This window comes from Carcharhinus amblyrhynchos, chromosome 6 (genome assembly GCF_965287045.1).
Source record: "Carcharhinus amblyrhynchos chromosome 6, sCarAmb.v2.hapA, whole genome shotgun sequence".
NCBI lineage: Eukaryota > Metazoa > Chordata > Chondrichthyes > Carcharhiniformes > Carcharhinidae > Carcharhinus > Carcharhinus amblyrhynchos.
In genome coordinates, this window is record NC_137329.1 from 109,493,143 (window position 1) to 109,510,980 (window position 17,838).

General features: G+C 45.5%; 1 protein-coding gene across 3 annotated transcripts in view; it reads right to left on the minus strand.

The window, feature by feature from the left end:
- Positions 1-7,750: 7,750 nt before the first annotated feature.
- slc6a15 (solute carrier family 6 member 15) overlaps positions 7,751-17,838 on the minus strand; it is a 47,712-nt gene continuing 37,624 nt past the window's right edge. For all 3 annotated transcript variants that reach the window (XM_080191176.1, XM_080191177.1, XM_080191178.1), the window contains exons 9-12: positions 16,542-16,734; positions 14,769-14,928; positions 13,333-13,495; positions 7,751-9,137 (exon numbers count right to left, since the gene is read on the minus strand). In XM_080191176.1, the coding sequence (XP_080047302.1) occupies positions 8,769-9,137; positions 13,333-13,495; positions 14,769-14,928; positions 16,542-16,734 (885 nt within the window). In that variant the 3' untranslated portion in view covers positions 7,751-8,768. The remainder of the gene's footprint in view (positions 9,138-13,332; positions 13,496-14,768; positions 14,929-16,541; positions 16,735-17,838) is intronic.

Consider the following 17,838-nt stretch of genomic DNA (forward strand, 5'->3'; position numbering starts at 1 on the left):
ACCCTGCCAGGAGTACTTCATTCTGATGAGGTTCAGACTAGCTCCCCACATTCGGGGAATAGCAGGAGGTCCCATCAGAATGAAGGAGAGGGGCAATCAGGGCCCCCCAGGGAGTGCACGCTGGGGGGTGGTGTCCCCTGGGCATGGGCACCCTGGCACTGCCCAAGGGGCAAAGTGCCCATACCCGGGGGCACCTTGGCATTGCCCATCGGGCATTGGGCGGTGCCAAAGGGGCAGGGTCTATTGTGCGCAGGAGGGATCGGTAGGGGTGTGGGGTCCCGCTGCCACTCTGCAGGCAGGATCGGTCTGGGATGGAGGGAGGGCAACAATTGGGGCAGGCAGGGAGATGGGTGGTCTGCCAGGGGTGGCCTGCCTCCAGGGAGGATGGGGGTGGGCCAGCATGGGTGGGTCTGCCAGGATGAGGGGAGTTTGGGGATCGCCATTGCTAGAGGGGGTGGGGCTGTGCATTGGGCCATTCTGGGATGGGGAGGAGTCAGGGCTGACCCAGGAATTGCTGTGGGAGCTGCAATCGGGCTATGGGGGAGAGGGCTGGAGAGGCAGCACTGCGGTTGTCCCAAGCTGGCGAGTGATCAGCTGACCATCAAACAGGAATATTGACAGTTTGGGGCCACTGCGCATGCACAGAGTTTCAGAGCTGTCAAAGTCTGGTGCAAATAGGCCCTAGCCCCCTGGGATTTTAATGAGATCCACGACTGGGATCTCTGCAGTGCACAGAGTGGGGAGATTCAGGTGTGCAGTTGAACTGACTAAACAATTGGGATTTAGACAGTTTTCCCACCAATTCTGCACTTTTGGGAGAATCGCGGCTATAATTTTGGGTAGAATTTTACAGTTCCAATACGACAGCCATAAAATGCATCAAGACATTCAAAGGTTCGTTGTCTTCGGTGGGACTGGAAAATCCTGCTGGTTGGAAGGATGGTAAAATTGTAACCTTCGAACCCAAAGTCCAAATTGGCAATGTAAATTGTGAACAGTAGTGTTCCCAGCCCTGAACTTTATGGAACACTACTTCCCTCCCACCTCCTCCCCAATCTTTATAGAACACCACTTACCCCAACCCCCACCCTTTAGCCATTCAAAATAACTACCCTTTACTGCCAATCTCGGCTTTCTTTTTGATGCTGCTTAGTAATCCATTCTGCCACTTATCCCTGGACCCACACTCTCTGACCTTATTCATTAGCCTATAAGGTGCACCTTTTCAACAACCTTTTGAAAATTCTGATAAATTGTATCTTTTTAGATACATTCATGGTACAAGGGTGTCGCTGACTGGTCAGCATTTATTGTCCATCTTTAATTGCCCAAGGGTAGTTGAGAGTCAACCACATTGCTGTGCCGTTGGAGTCATATGCAGGCCAGACCAGGTAAGGATGGCAGATTTCTTTCCCTAAAGGACATCAGTGAACCAGGTGGGTTTTTTTCCAATAATCGGCAATGGTTTCATGGTCGTCAGTAGATTCTTAATCCCAAATTTTTTTTATTGAATTCATGTCCACCATCTGCCACAGTGGGATTCAAACCTGGGTTCCCAGAAACTTAGCTATTGTCTAGTCTAGTGATTAATAGTCCAATGATAATACCACTAGACCATTACAAAATTTATCTTGCTCCCTCTCTCTTCACCCCATTCTCTCACTCTCTCTTTATAAGGAGACTGGTATTTGTGCACATGGGCACAATGTGGTGATGTTCAGCACAGAGCTGGCATAGGGATGTTGGGCTGAATGGCCTCCTGTGCTGAAACTTTTTTTTGTTCCAAGTTGTTATATGTTCTCATTTCAATTGGAACAATGTATTTTGGCAGTTTTGATGTGAGTGGAGTGAAGGGAAACCCACAACTGAGGCATCAAATTGTACGTATCCACAGCAACACAAGCCTCCATATTCCCATGAAGACTGATCTCTGCCACTGTCGTAACAACAAGCATCAGCTGCCAAGGGGGAAAAAGTGCGTTTGGCATTGGCTACACTCTCCAAATGTTAAAGGCCCTCAGGGTGTGTGTAAAAGTGAGCTGGCCTCTTATTTTTCTGCTGGTCCTAGATGATTGAACTGTTCCATTTCAAGCAAGGTAGCCATGATGTGGAGATGCCAGCATTGGGCTGGGATAAGCACAGTAAGAAGTCTCACAACACCAAGTTAAAGTCCAACAGGTTTATTTGATAGCACAAGCCAGGAGCTTTTGGAGTGCTACTCCTCCATCAGGTGAGTGGGAGCTCTGTTCACAAACAGGGCACTGTGTCTTTATATGCCCTGTTTGTGAATAGATCTCCCACTCAACTGATAAAGGAGCAGCGTTCAAGCAAGGTAGTCAGAGCACTGATCTCCCACCCTGTTACTCTGCAATGCCGTGGCATTGTGCATGAGTGCACTGTATCAATGTTCTACCTGTCACAACCCCAGACTGAGAGCATGGTGACACAGTGGTTAGCACTGCTGCCTCATAGCGCCAGGGACCTGGGTTCACTTGGGTCACTGTCTGTGCGGTGTCTGCATGGGTTGCCTCCAGGTGCTTCGGTTTCCTTCGACAGTCTGAATGACGTGTTGGTTAGATGCATTAGCCATGATAAATTTTCCCTCAGTGAACCCGAACAGGCACCGGAGTGTGGCGACTAGACGATTTTCACAGTAACTTCATTGCAGTGTTAATGTAGGCCTACTTGTGACATTAATAAATAAACTTTAAAACCAGTGTTTTTTGTGTTCAGTGCAGGTTGTGTGGGTGATGGGCAGTTGCATGACAACCGCAATGTCTGTATGATGGCGCCAGCGATAATGGAGTCAAGATGAAAACAGTTTTCAAACTGGGGTGACTGAGTGACCAGAGTTGTGATGCTGGAGGAACACAGAAATCAGCACCACAGTTTGTTATGGGCATTTCAGACCAGTTCGCATTGAGGTCTTTAAGAACCTTTAAGATTGCCCAACACTTGGTTCTGCCAGAAAGCACATGAACTCTGCCCCGTGATCCCCAAAATTGTATTTAATCCCTGCAAATAAGAACATAAGAAATAGGAGCAGGAGTAGGCCATCCAGCCCTTCGAGCCTGCCCCGCCATTCAATAAGATCATGGCTGATCTGTCGTGGCTCAGTTCCACTTTCCCGCCCTCTCCCCATAACCCTTAATCCCCTCTCCTATCAAAAACCCATCAACCCGCGTCTTAAAAATATTTAGCGAGGCAGCCTCCACCACTGGGGCACTCCACTAGTCACCATCCGCCAATCCGAATAGCACCCGTTGACCCCCACTCTCTGCCTCCTATTTGACAACCAATCCTCTATCCACGCTAACACCCTACCCCCAATTCCATGTCCCTCGACCTTCTGCAATAACCTCTTGTGAGGCACTTTGTCAAACGCCTTCTGAAAATCTAGAAAGACCACATCCACCGGCTCTCCTCTATCCACCGCCCTAGACACATCCTCATAGAACTCCAGTAAATTTGTCAGACACGACTTCCCTTTAATGAAACCGTGCTGCGTCTGCTCTATCAAGCAATTCCCTTCAAGATGCCTTGCAATTTCCTCCTTAATGACAGATTCTAACATTTTACCTACCACAGACGTTAAATGACACAGGATACCAAATTAAATAGATTACAAAATCTCCTGCCCAGTCTGTGCAGGGATACTGGCCAACTATTTTGAGGCCCACTGAAAAGGGGTGACCTTACACAGGTCTATAAAATAATGACGGGCATAGGTCAGCTGCATAGTCAATATCTTTTCCCAAGGGCAGGGGAGTCTAAAGCTAGAGGGCATAGGTTGAAGGCGAGAGGGGAGAGATACGAAAGTGTCCAGAGGGGCAATTTTTTCACACAGAGGGTGGTGAGTGTCTGGAACAAGCTGCCAGAGGTAGTAGTAGAGGTGGGTACAATTTTGTCTTTTAAAAAGCATTTAGATGGGTAAGTTACATGGGTAAGATGGGTAGAGAGGGATATGGGCCAAACACGGGCAATTGGGGCTAGCTTAGTGGTTAAAAAAAGGGGTGTTATGGACGGGTTGCGCCGAAGGGCCTGTTTCCATGCTGTAAACCTCTATGACTCTATAATTCTAGTGGCCACATTACAGAAAGACTTTGGGAGAGGGTGCAGAAGAGGTTTACCAAGATGCTGCCTGGATTAGAGGATTATGAGCTATAAGGAGAGGCTGAACAAACTAGGGTTGTTTTCTCTGGAGCAACGAGGGCTGAGGGGAGATCTGACAGAAGTCTATAAAATTATGAGAGGCATAGATATGGTTGACAGTCAGAATATTTTTCCTAGAGCTGAAATGTCTAATACTTCAGGTGAGAGGGGGAAGGTTCAAAGGAGATGTGAGGGACAAGTTTTTTTACAGAGAGTGGAGCACACTGCCAGGTGTGGTGGTGCAGGCAGATATGATAAGGGCATTTAAGGGGCTTTTAAATAAGCACATGAATGTGCAAGAATTGGAGGATGTGGAACAAGGACAGGCAGAAGGGATTAGTTTAATTTGGCGCCATGTTCAGCACACATTGTGGGCCAAAGGGCTCGTTCCTGAACTATGCTGTTCTATGTTCTAAAAAAGGGCTCGATATTACTGTTGATCTTGTTTTGAGTAAAAAGAAAATCCATTGAGTGGGTGAGATTTGGAACACAATGCCTAACAAGGTGCTAGATACAGATTCACCACTAACCTTCAGAAAGGAATTGAATGAATCCTTGAGTGAGAAAAGGTTGTTGGGATATGGAAAAGAGGGGATTTGGACATGCTGGATTGGCCATGGAAAGAACCAGCATAGACTTCCTGGGCAGAATGGTTGCCTGATGTATTATACTATTCTGAGATCCTACTACTTTATGTTGTTGTTGAGCCACCTAATTATAAGGTTGAACTGTTCAAATTGAAAGAACATTTGATACGAAAATACAAACCAATTGTGAAATAAGGGACTAGGGGATTTTCACAGTAACTCCATTGCAGTGTTAATGTAAGCCCACTTGTGATACTAATAAATAAACTTTGTAAAACTTTTAAACAATCCTACTGTCACGAAGGGTGGGATTTTTTGGTCCCGCACACCTTTTGCCGTTCCGTCAGGTTTTCCAACCCACCTGCAACAATTTCCATCAGAGGCAGGACTGGGAAATTCCAGTGCTGGATGATGAAGTATCTATTGAACTTTGCTTTCATTACTCAAGAAATGAAACTGAACATACTTGGGAGATAAAAGCCTAGATCATTCATTGCAGTTACATGGCATTTACTGCCACGAATGGCAGGTAGGGGTATAAGGCATTTTTGGTTTTATTTTATTCCAATCTGGGCGAGCATATTCATAAACCATTCTTTTAAGCAGATCTTTACATACTTTTTCCCTTTGGGGAATAATGGGGAAGGAGTAGAATGATCCCCAATCTGATTATCAGCTGGTTATGGAGTTTTACAACATAATAGCCAACAGGTTCTGCTATTGGACTTGAACCCAGAGCTTCTGTTCCAAAAGTAGGGGTGCTACCGCTTAGCTACAAGACCTCCACATGGACCATGATGACAACACAGCAGAGGGCACCCTTTCGAACCATGGCAACTGCAAAGCGTCACGATGGATGGTAGGGGTTAATGAATGTTAATGAAATATGGCAGGGTTAATCTGGTGACTCGAGCAATAAAAATTGCTACAGCTTTCATTCAAAACATCCTAATGCATGACATATAGGCCCACTTTCACAGGCGGCACAGTGGTTAGCACTGCTGCCTCAGCGCCAGGGACCTAGCTTGGGTCACTGTCTGTGCGGAGTCTACACATTCTCCCCATGTCCACATGGGTTTCCTCCAGATGCTCTGGTTTGCTCCCACAGTCCAGAAGACATGCTGATTAGCATTGGCCATGCTAAATTCTCCCTCAGCATACCCGAACAGGTACTGGAGTGTGGCAACTAGGGGATTTTCACAGTAACCTCGTTGCACTGTTAATGTAAGCCTACTTGTGACACTAATAAGAAAAATTAACTTAATATAATGCACCCTTTCACTGCAGAATTTTGCCATCTTTTTTGCAGCTGTGATGCAATGTTAATGTATGCCTACTTGTGACACTAATAAATAAAAAGAATCCAAGTTTCAAAGCTGAGAAGCCTTTGCAATCGATTACAGGTTAAAAGAGAGAATAATGCCCAAGTGACCTCCAGCTTCTCCTGGCACCATCCTGCAATTATCTTACATTCCAAGACAAACCAGGGAAGGAACATAAATAAGATAAAAGTGCAAATGATTTAAGTTTGAAGAAACCTCTTTAGAAACAAACACAGCCACCAGAATAAAACAGACAAATGTAGTCCCGAGCTTCATCACTGGGTGTTTAATGTCACATTAAATATAACAAAGGGCTACAGAGCTCCAGTAGAACTCAAGATCCTAAACCTTCCACTGTGGGAAAAAGTAAGGTGGTACCTTTACTACGAGGAAACCAACTTAACAAAATTAAAGAATTTCATCAAAGGCCTTATCAGTGCTGAAAAAAGCATTTTTTTGCATCAAAATGTTCAAACAAATCCAGACAAATATACATATGTACATTTTGCAATATGCAATATAAATATATAGCTTGTTCACTAAATATTCTAAACCACAATAAATATCTAAAATAATTAGGCACCAAATTATAACTGTACTAATCAGTCTGATAACAGAGTCACTTCTGACTCTTGAAAATAGGGCTTTACCTCTTCAAATTAATAATAGCAAACACTTTACACAAAATATACAGCCAGTTTAAAAATTACAGCTCCCTCTAGCTATCTGTAGCTCATGCCAGCCTCTCAATTGTGGTCACACAGCAGAGAAGCACAAAATCTCCATGTTACATACAACTGTTAAAGGGTAGATGTGGTTATCAAGGTGGGAAATTCCTCTCCTCAGAAAAACATAATCAATGGGAGTATGCCTGTCTTTAACCAGAATTAACAAACTATTTCAATTACATTGTGATAATGCATGGCATTGACATATGTAAATTTTGAGAACATTTTGCTACGTTAACAATTATAGAGCATAACAGGAATTCTTCGGGAAAAGTTCCCATGATTCCGTCCCTTCCCAATAAGGGGCTGCAAAGCAAGTGCTGGCCCAGAAATTCGATCTCCCCAAATACAGGGCATTGGACCTTGGGGTAGCAGTTGACTGGCAAAGTGCAGTGAACTAGGATGCCAATATGATACTAGTCATGAGGTGGAGATGCCGGCGTTGGACTGGGGTGGGCACAGTAAGAAGTCTCACAACACCAGGTTGAAGTCCAACAGGTTTATTTGGAATCACGAGCTTTCGGAGCGCAGCTCCTTCATCAGGTGAGTGACCGCTCAGCTGATGAAGGAGCAGCGTTTCAAAAGCTTGTGATTCCAAATAAAGCTGTTGGACTTTATTCTGGTGTTGTGAGACTTCTTATCATGATACCAATGATACATGGGTCCAGAGGAATAAGACTGGGAGGAATCAGGAATCTGGCTGGAGTAAGTGCAGGGACGTGAACATGGGGACAGGAAGCCCAGCCTGGATTCGGGATGATGTTGGGAATTGTGATTGTCAGTCCCACGACTGGAAGCAGTGACGACTGATTAAGGAAGGTGCGGGGCTAGGAGTGGGTTCATCTTAAATGAAACATGCTCCTACCAGCTCTGCAATTGCACTTACTCTTTGTTGCAGACGATTTCCTCAGGCCTGTTCCACTCCGCACCCCCCCCCCCACCCCTCCCCCGAGTGCAGGCCCACAGTGGAGTGGCTGACTCGGAATAAACCAATCTCGGAAAGCTGAGCTCAAACAGGTGCTGAGGCCATTTGCAAACGTAAGGCCTAACGCCTATTTCGATTTTATTTGAGAGATGTCAGCATCGCTTGCAAAAACCAGCATTTATTGCCCATTACTAACAGTACTTGAGAAAATGGTGGAGAGCTGCCATCTTGAATTACTGGAGGCCCTGTGATGTAGGGACATCCACAGTGCTGTTAGGGAAGGGAGAAACCTCTTGGTAATCCTTATCCAGTCCAGCAGGCAAATGAAACCGTACGTGCTTGCTGTCCACCATACTGGGCATTTGCGGTTGGAGTAACAGCTAAACATGGGTTCTATGTGGATTAATTCCTGGGCTTTTGTGTCAGATAATTTGGAATCAGTATACTATAGTCTAACAGACAAAAGTCTGCCTTAGTGGACCACTGGATGCAGGAAGAGAATTAGAATGGAATACTGTGGTCTTAACACCCATCAGTGCCCCCTGTGGGTAGGGCTGAGAAATTGCCCCTTACATGGAGGTAATAAGTGATCCCTGCTAAATGCTATTTCTGCTGAACTAACATTTTGCGAACACACTGTCTTTTGATAAGCTACCAAATAATGACATCAATTCAAATATTGATTCAGTGTCTGAAATCCATTTTAAATATTTGCATAAGTTACAGAATGAAAAACTCAAATTTACTAATCTCAGTGACATGGTGAGAAAGAATAGGCTCCAATTAGGAAGCAAAATATGTGTCTTTGAGAAAAACAACAAGTTTTCTTTCCTAAAGAGGGATCACTGAATAAAATCTGCTCGATGCAGGAAAGTATAATGTTCAGTTTTGCTCACAGCTACTTGTAGGCAACAGTATTCAGACAGTATCATTAATATGGAAAAATATAGTCTATCTACAGGATATACATGATACAGGTGCCACGTTAGTATTTTGCGTGCAATTCTGCTCAACGTAGCAACATACATATAGACGGGCAAAGCTTGCTCAAAAGCTACAAGTCTGATTCAGGCATGTCAGCCATTAAGTACCCAATGCCATAGCGACCGTTTGGAGCCATGTCTGCTTCTGGAGTGGGAGATCCATTTTGTTTGCGGTAGATGCTATTTCCAGCCCCTGGGGAGTGCGCCTCGTTCAGGGTCTTGCTGTGCAGAAGGCTGGCGTCGTCTTCCTCCAGGTTGGAGTTCTCCTTCAGAATCCGCCCTTTCTTGTAGGAGACCGAGGCCAGGGAGTTGGAGCCGTCATCGATGATGTTAAAGTAACGGATGACAAAGACGATCGGGACAGGGAGAATTGCTACTAACACGAGGCAGATACAGACAGCCAAGCCCCACGGTGGGTAACTCAGAAACTTCTCGTCACCCTAGGAAAATGGAGAGAAGAATTCTGTAACCGTGTCACCTGAATGATCTATTATGGGTTCAGTAAATCCAGAGCTGGAATTTTACGCTTCCTGATAGCGGGTTCTGAGATGGGGCGGGCGAAAGGAGTGTGAAATTTCATGGAGGGGATTCCGTCCGGAATTCTGCCTGCCCTAGTGATTTTACACTGGACCGATCAGGCCTCAGATGGGAGGCCCGCCCTTGCCCCAATTAAGGCACTTTAGTGGCCACTTAGGACCTTTTCCTGCCCAGCCTCAATCTTTAGGCTGGTGGGTGGCTGGCGGCTCAGGGAGGGAAAACCACGATGGAGCACAGTTCCATCTTGGGTGGGAAGGCACAGGAGCCACCCTTTCAACTGGGGGCACACGCCTGTTAAGGCCCACTAATTTCCGGACCCTCTCCCCCCGTCCCAGCCTATGCTCAAGACCCCGATTACAATCCTCATAACCACAACCACCCCCCCCCCCCCCCCCCCCACCCCACCCCAGGTATTTCCTACCCTCCCCATCCTGGGACTCCCTGACATTTATCTATGGCTATGCTAAATTCTCCCTCAGTGTACCTGAACAGGCGCCGGAGTGTGGCGACTCGGTGATTTTCACAGTAACTTCATTGTAGTGTTAACATTCACCTACTTGTGACACTAACAAATAAACTGAAACTTATGGTCTGGTTTCTAGCAACTATTTTTGGACAGCTCCCTGCAGTGCCTCTTCCGGCCACTGCTGCACTGTGCCTGGAGGGCAGGGCAGCCAATCAGATTGGCCAGCAGCTCTCCAAAGTGAGACTATCAAAGCTGGTTAGAGTGTACTTTGGCACCGGGGGCTGCTGGAGTTGGTGGGGATGTCTTTCCTGCTGATTTTGCAGATGGCGGGTGCCAAGCTTCAGTCATTCTGAAACTTCACGCCGAGGGTTTTGTTTCGAATTAGTATTAATTCTCACAGGGGGTGAAATTGATCTGTGTAAGCACCCAAAATTGGTTCATATTGGGATTGGACAACCACTGCTAAACGGAAAATGGTTTAAAGCAAGCTGCCAACTCACTTGTTTCATTAACCTGTAAATATCGGCCCCCAAAATCTCACTTTACAGTTTTTCAGTATTTCTAAAACTGAGGTCAACTCCATTCGCTTAAGCAGCCTCGGTGCAATTTAACGTGGTAATCATTGATAAACAAATAAGATGCACACAAGTGTTCACTTCCAAGGTTCACACAATGAATTAAGAACTCCCCTAAAACATTTCAGCTTTAGAAGTTGCCAGGACTCAATCTTAAAACATGCAACTAATAAGGGTGACCTACCTAGCGGCATTGGGCAGGAATTTCCAGCCGCATGCAACTACCCCGAGATTGAAAGTTCCCATCCGAGGTCAAATTTTACGTCCTGCCTGTGATGATTCCATAGCCGGCAGGACTGGAAAATTCACCCCGTCACATTTGACTCCAAGATGAACTTCCGAATGCATATCTGTGCCATCACTATAGACGGTACCTATTTCCACCTACGTAACATTGCCCAACTCCGCTCATCTGCCACTCAAACCCTCATCCGTGCTTCTGTAGCTCTAGATTTGACCTTTCTAATGCACTCCCTGGTTGAACTTCCACCTTCCACAAGTTTAAGATCCTCCAGCCTGAATCTGAACTTGTGTCGAGTCCCATTAGCCCAATACCTCTGTGCTTGCTGACCTATTTTACGCCCAGGTAGAACAAATGCATCTATTTTTAAAAACTCTCACCCTTGTTTTTGAATCAGCCTATGGCTTGTTCCCCTGACCCTACAACCATCTACAACATCTGTGCTTGTCCAGTTCAGGCCTCTTAGGCATCCCCGATTTTAATATCCATCATTAGTGGCTGGGTCTTAAGCTGTCAAAGATCCAAGAACTCCTCCCCTCCATCTCATCGCCTTTCTACCTCCCTTTCCACCTTTGAGACACACCTTAAAACTTACCTCAGAACAAGCCTACTTGAGATGTTTTACAATATTAAAGGTATTATCTAATTACCAGTTGTTTTTTATTTTGGAGAGTAATCCCCTACCCAAAAGCTCTGAAAGTGGTGCATATTCTGAGCACTGTTGCTTTCCAAGTCTATTATGTAAATCTGGTGGCCTCTCCTGCCAAAATTCAAACTATTTCTGCTTCATGTTGCAATATTATTAATCTACACTACAGATAAATGTACCATTTTTAAAACCCCATTCAAATAGCTGGATGTAATTAATTGCATCCTAACGTTAATGCAGGGGAAGGGAGAGGGTAGTGAACTGCGGGAGAGTATACTGAAGCAGGGATAATCCGTTTGTTGCCCTCCCCCCACCCTGTAACTATTTTAACTTCAGAGCCTTACTGATTGCCTCAGCATTAACTTTTGGTGGGAATAATGTCAGACGGGAGTAGAAATTTGCAGGCAGTCCAGCTGCCACCAGGGGTCCGCAGGAACAATTCCCAATCAGTTACGGGGTCAGGGAGGGATTTGGAAATGGGAACTTTGGGGATGGGGACAAAGACAGAGGCAAGGGAGGCTCCTTAGGGCAGCACGGTGGTTAGCAATGCTGCCTCACAGCAGCAGAGCCCTGCTTCGATTCCCGGCTTGGGTCACCGTCTGTGTGGAGTCTGCACATTCTCCCTGTGTTTGCGTGGGTTTCCTCTGGGTGGTCAGGTTTTCTGCCACAGTCTGAAAGATGTGCTGGTTCAGTGCTAAATTCTCCCTCAGTGTACCCAAACAGGCGCCGGAGTGTGGCAGTTGGGGGATTTTCACAGTAACGTCATTGCAGTGTTACTGTCAGCCTACTTGTGACACTAATAAATAAATTTTAAAAGTTTAAACTTTATGGGGTCAACGGCAGAGTTCCCGTTCCACTTAATCCACAAGACACTGGTAAGAAGCTAAAAGTACAAGCTTGCCTGGGCATCCTGTGGTCAGGATGTTGCCTCTTGTGAGCTTTATTCAGCAGGTCAGAGATCAAGCTGGTTGAGGACATTGCCAAGGCCTAGTCCGTGGCTGGAAATATCCAGTCCTGCTGCTGTGAACGGTGATTTTGCTGAGTGCCAAATTCCCCGCTCTCACTGGCAGCGGGGTGTGCAGGACCAGAGAGTCCTGGCTGTGATTTTTTTCCCCATTATCAAGTAAGCCCTGTGGCAAGTTGGTTTCAGGCAAGTTAGGATTGTGGGGCTGATGTGGGACACATTGCCAAAACAACCGGTATTTTTATACCTACCCAGTTTGCTCATTTAAGTATCCCTTTTCAGTTCTAATTCTGAGCACAAATATAGAACATTAGAACACTACAGCACAAACAGGCCCTTCGGCCCACAAGTTGAGCCAATCATATCCATACCTACCAAGCCATAGAACTATCTGTAACTCCCAATCCCATTAAATCCCATATACTCATCCAGAAGTCTTTTAGAAGACCCCAGCGAGTTCGCCTCTACCACCACCGACGGCAGCCAATTCCACTCACTCACCACCCTCTGAGTGAAAAACTTACCCCAACATCTCCTCTGTACTTGCTTTCCAGCACCTTAAACCTGTGTCCTCTCGTAGCGACCATTTCAGCCCTGGGAAATAGCCTCTGAGAATCCACCCTATCTATTCCTCTCAACATTTTATAAACCTCTATCAGGTCGCCTCTCAACCTTCGTCTCTCCAGGGAGAAGAGCCCTAGCTCCCCCAACCTATATTCATAAGGCTTGCCTCCCAATCCAGGCAACATCCTTGTAAATCTCCTCTGCACCCTCTCAATAGCTTCCACATCCTTCCTGTAGTGAGGCAGCCAGAACTGCGCACAGTACTCCAAGTGGGGTCTGACAAGAGTCTTATAAAGTATATAGTATTTCCTTTGTAGATCTCACCTGTCATTTCCTTAATGTGGTAATGACATGATACTGTCACTGTTGTTCCAGGATTGCACATATAAAACCCAAGACCAACATTGCTCTGACAGATCTTCCGCCTGCAATAATAGGTTCTGAAGTGTCAGAGGTCAGAAGGCGAAATGATAATTGGGGTTTAAATTTATTGCCTTTAGGGTATTCCAGCATTAGCAATACAAGGTTAGTGCCCCAAATAATATATCTGTACATGTACACCCACAGAATCATCCCCTGGGCTCTCAGGCAAAACCACAATGCAACAGAAGATTACTAATGGGTTTAAATAGAACTCACCAGTTCACTAATCCAGGCTTGGTAGCCAGGTGGACTCAAGCACATCTGGACAATGCTTGCACCAAGTAAAACAATCAAAATAAACGGAGAAATGTATTTCCATGTGTAATAATAATATCGGAAAGGACTGAATCCAAGCATATCCTTCAAGTCCTCCATGAACCTAGGAAAATTCAACACAAAATCAAATGGCCTTCTCATTTAGTTACTTGAAGCAGTCTATGAGAAAATGTTTCCAGAATCTTGGTGTTAATCTGTTGTGGCATACTCATTTGTAACACCATTCTCCACAGGTGAAGCTGGGATGTTTTTGTGAAGTGCTAAGTGGAGAAAATGTTGTTCCTTTCAGGGAGGGTGAGGGTGAGAGTTAGCCAAGGCAGTTCATGCCCAGACCCTAGCAATAATCTAAAAAATGAAATTACTGGTGATGTTGCCAGGCCAAACTTATGTGCATAGAGTAGAACAATAGAACGAACACTAGTTAAATTATGATGGCTCTATCCACTGTGGCACAGTGGTTAGCACTGCTGCCTCACAGCGCCAGGGAACAAGGTTTGATGCCCAGCCTTGGGTCACTATCTTAATGGAATTCCCATGTTCTCCCCGTGTCCGCGTGGGTTTTCTCCGAGTGCTCCGGTTTCCTCCCACAGTCCAAACATGTGCGAGTTAGGTGGATTGGCTATGCTAAATTCTCCCTTACTGTCAAGGAGACTAGCTAGGGCATGGTGACAGGGGAGGGGGGCGGGTGAGATCGTGGTCGGTCCAGACCCAATAGGCCAAATAGCCTCTTTCAGCACTGTAGGATTCTATGATTCTATAAGAAATTGATTTGCGTAGATTCTTCCAGTGATGAGACCTTTGGAGTAATACACCTTTAAGGGTGAGCGACATGACATCATTAGAAGGGGAATATGACATGTAATCCAGCCTTAGCTTCCCTTTTGCCTGTGAGCAGAACACAACTCTGCTGCTGATGTCTCCAAGCTGCTTATCCATGTCAATCTGTTCTCATGTGCATAGTTTAAATAAGTGAACGTGATTACTCAATCTATTACGAGTGCACTTAATATCATTATCACAACACGACAGGACACACTTTCCTTCTAAAGATGCCATGCTGCTATCCCTTAAAGCAATATTACAATCACCTTCTGTTTGAGTTCAGAAAGACCAAGCATAAGTATTAGCCCTCATTCAGATTCTATAAGAGTGACTGTTAACTAGTTCTCACTGGTGTCACTAGATGGAGCAGTACAGTATTACAAGAAATCCTACTGCAGCTCACAAAGAATAGCCACTGCCTGTGCTGTGGTGTGACAAAATTGGGACGTAACTTGTGGAGAAAGCAAAATGAGCAAAACGCAATATTTTTCAGTCACACTCTGTTACACATTTTACCAAAATGTAGATGAACCATTCGCACCACGGGTACGTACTTGTTTGTGCCATAAACCCAAGCAATAACGACATTCTCCAGGATAACCACAATTAGTAGGGGAAGTGTGGCTGAGTAATCATCAAACATGGTTACAAAGTAGTTTCCAGAACGCTGCACAAAGAGGAGGCCTACACTGAAAGCCATGAGACAGCAGCCAACTGGAGCAAAGGAAAATATATATTACAAAACCTGACACATGGCCAAAGTACATTGCAAATCACCTACAAATAAGTTGACTGTAATCTTGTGATTGCCAGCAGAGCAAGCATGAAAAGGAAGTAGAATTTAAAAATCGTAAGACTTCTCCACACAGTACACTACTACAAGCAGTGTTCCTTGAATAAAGACACCAGTGTTCCATGTCCAAAGCCTTTCATGGGGTTACATTGAAAATAAAAAATTTATACATTGTCCACTGTGAGAGTTCCAATTTTTATTTCTTTCACGTACAAAGTCAGAGACAGAGAGCTCGCTTGTTGGCCAATCTTGAATTTGAAGAACTGCCCTGAAGTCAAAGCTGGACAATGAGATACTGAACCTTTAATATAATTCCCATGGAGGATCAGGCCATTGGATCAAAAGGAAAGTATGCTGAGCAAGCAAACTTTCTGTTAGCTCAAATTGTGGCTCTTTATTCAATGCTTTTTTTCTAATAACGGAGGTGGTGGGTAGGGGGGGGAACAAATCTGCTGTTAGATTTACCATCATTTTCCAAGCTGTTGATAGCAATCAGTTGTCAGCATGTTTAACTGAGTGAGTGCATGGTGTGTGAGGGTTCCCATTACAGCGGATGGGGGGGTGGGGTAGAAACAGGCTGTGGCGTATTCATTGGACTAGAAATTCAGAGACCCAGCGTACTGGTCTAGGAATACGGGTCCAAATCCCACCACTGCAGATGGTGAAATCTGGGCATTGTGGGGAGGGCAGGGGCGATTTTCCCATCCCTCTGTGCTGATTTTTTTTTAAGCGCAGCGAGCAGGGAGATTCAAGCAGCGCCCAATGAACGCAATCTGTGCTGGACACCCGGCCCTGAACGCGTCTCCCAGCGACAGAATTCCAGTGCTGTCAGCTCCTCGCTGGAATTAGGCAGAAGGCTGCATTATATATGCATGACCAAATTTAAATATAATCAGCGGACCTGGGACTGAAATCTCCAGGCCCCCTAGCACCTCCTCCAGGCCGGGAATATTTCACTCCAGCAGGTTTACAGTAAACCCCACCAAAGGATTAGGAGCGGGGGTGGGGGTGGGGTGGCGCACCCTGACAAATGGCATGTTGGCTGTGCCAGCCTGGGTAGGTCCCACCAGGTCTGAGGCAGTGCCAAGGGAGCGAGGCCTAATGGGGGGGGGGGAGGAGCCTGATGGGGGCAGGATGCCTGGGCAATCAGCACTGAGGGAGGGGTGGTTGGGAATGTCGGCGGGAGGGGATCGTGGGGAAGCTGGGGGAGGCGGGGGATGTCTTGCGGTGGTCGGGGGACTGACCGGTGATTAAGCTGGCTAACTAAAATTGGGAAGCCAGCAGGCACGGGCCACTGCGCAAGCATCCTCTGCGGGTGAATTTTGACGTTCCGACGGGTGGACCATGAAAAAGTCCGTTGATCTCAGGCGGGGTTTTCCAGTTTCGGAGTGATTGCGGCTGGAAAATCCCAAAACCTGCTCATTTATATTCAGCCAAAGCCTTTTGCACAAATAAGACATTTGCCATGTTAAAAATGTACACAGTTTATTTTCCAACAATGCTGAAAGTTTCACATCGTAACGGTGCCACTTACTGGTGAGAATTTCTTTGCGCACTTTGAATGCATCAACAAGAGGTGTGAGTATTCCCTCAATGGTGCCAAACATGCTGCCCAGGCCCAGATTCACTAACATCAGGAAGAACAGCACTGACCAGAAGGGGGATGCTGGGAAGTGAGTCATTGCCTCGGTGAAGGCAATGAAAGCTAACCCAGTTCCTTGCACAGCCTACAAAACATGAAGCAAATAAAGAGTCTGTTAAACTTAATCCTGACTATATACAATAAATGTGACTGAATTGAAGCACCTCAGAATGCGACACGGCCCATGTATATCATTTGATCAGCACTGTACTCTCTGTAATGAAAATACTGAAATTATATCAATCAATCACTGGGACTTTTTTCCCTGGAGCATAAGAGGCTTGGAGCTGATCTCATTAAGGTCTACAAAATAATGAGGTGCACAGATCAACTAGATAGTCAACACATCGTTTCCCAAAGGGAGTGGAGTCTAAAACTAGAGAGCATAGGTTTAAGGTGAGAGGGGAGAGATACAAAAGGATCCAGCGGGGCAATTTTTTCACACAGTGGGTTGTGAGCGGCTGGAACAAGCTGCCAGAGATGGTAGTAGGTACAATTTTGTCTTTTAAAAATAATTTAGACAGTTACATGGGTAGGATGGGTATAGAGGGATATGGGCCAAATGCGGGCAGTTGGGACTACCTTAGTGGTTAAAAAAGATGTCAAAGGGCTTGTTTCCATGCTGTAAACCTCTATGACTCTAGAATCCTTACAGTGTAGAAGGAGGCCATTCGGCCCATATAATGTTCTCATTACAGCACCTCAGAATGCATCTTGATCTCTGTAGACAATCTGAATATCATTGCACATTCCTATTACGATAATTTGAAATGTTATAGTGTTTATTTCATATATTTAATGAATAAGGTACACCTTTTGCACTAAAAAGAGCAAACAGTGTGTTAAGAATAAGATGGTGGGGTGCTGCTTTTCTTTCTTAAATACTGCAGTGGTGTCATCATGCTTATGATTCTTCCAGAATGTTTGGAACCCACAGGCAAATTAGACATTTTGAGGGATGCACTGAAGTTTCGTTACAGCACCAGGGACTGTAGCTACTGCCTTCAAGAAGCTGAACTTAGGTTCAGATGTCAGAATTGTGATTAATTGTATGAGAGTGTAACAGTCACTGACACCTTGATCACGTGTGGTAATCACAGGCACTGGACATCTGCCTGTCTCAGGAGCCGATGGACCCCACCCAGGGTGTATGTCACTTCTGAATTGAGCACCGTCTGTAGTGGCTATA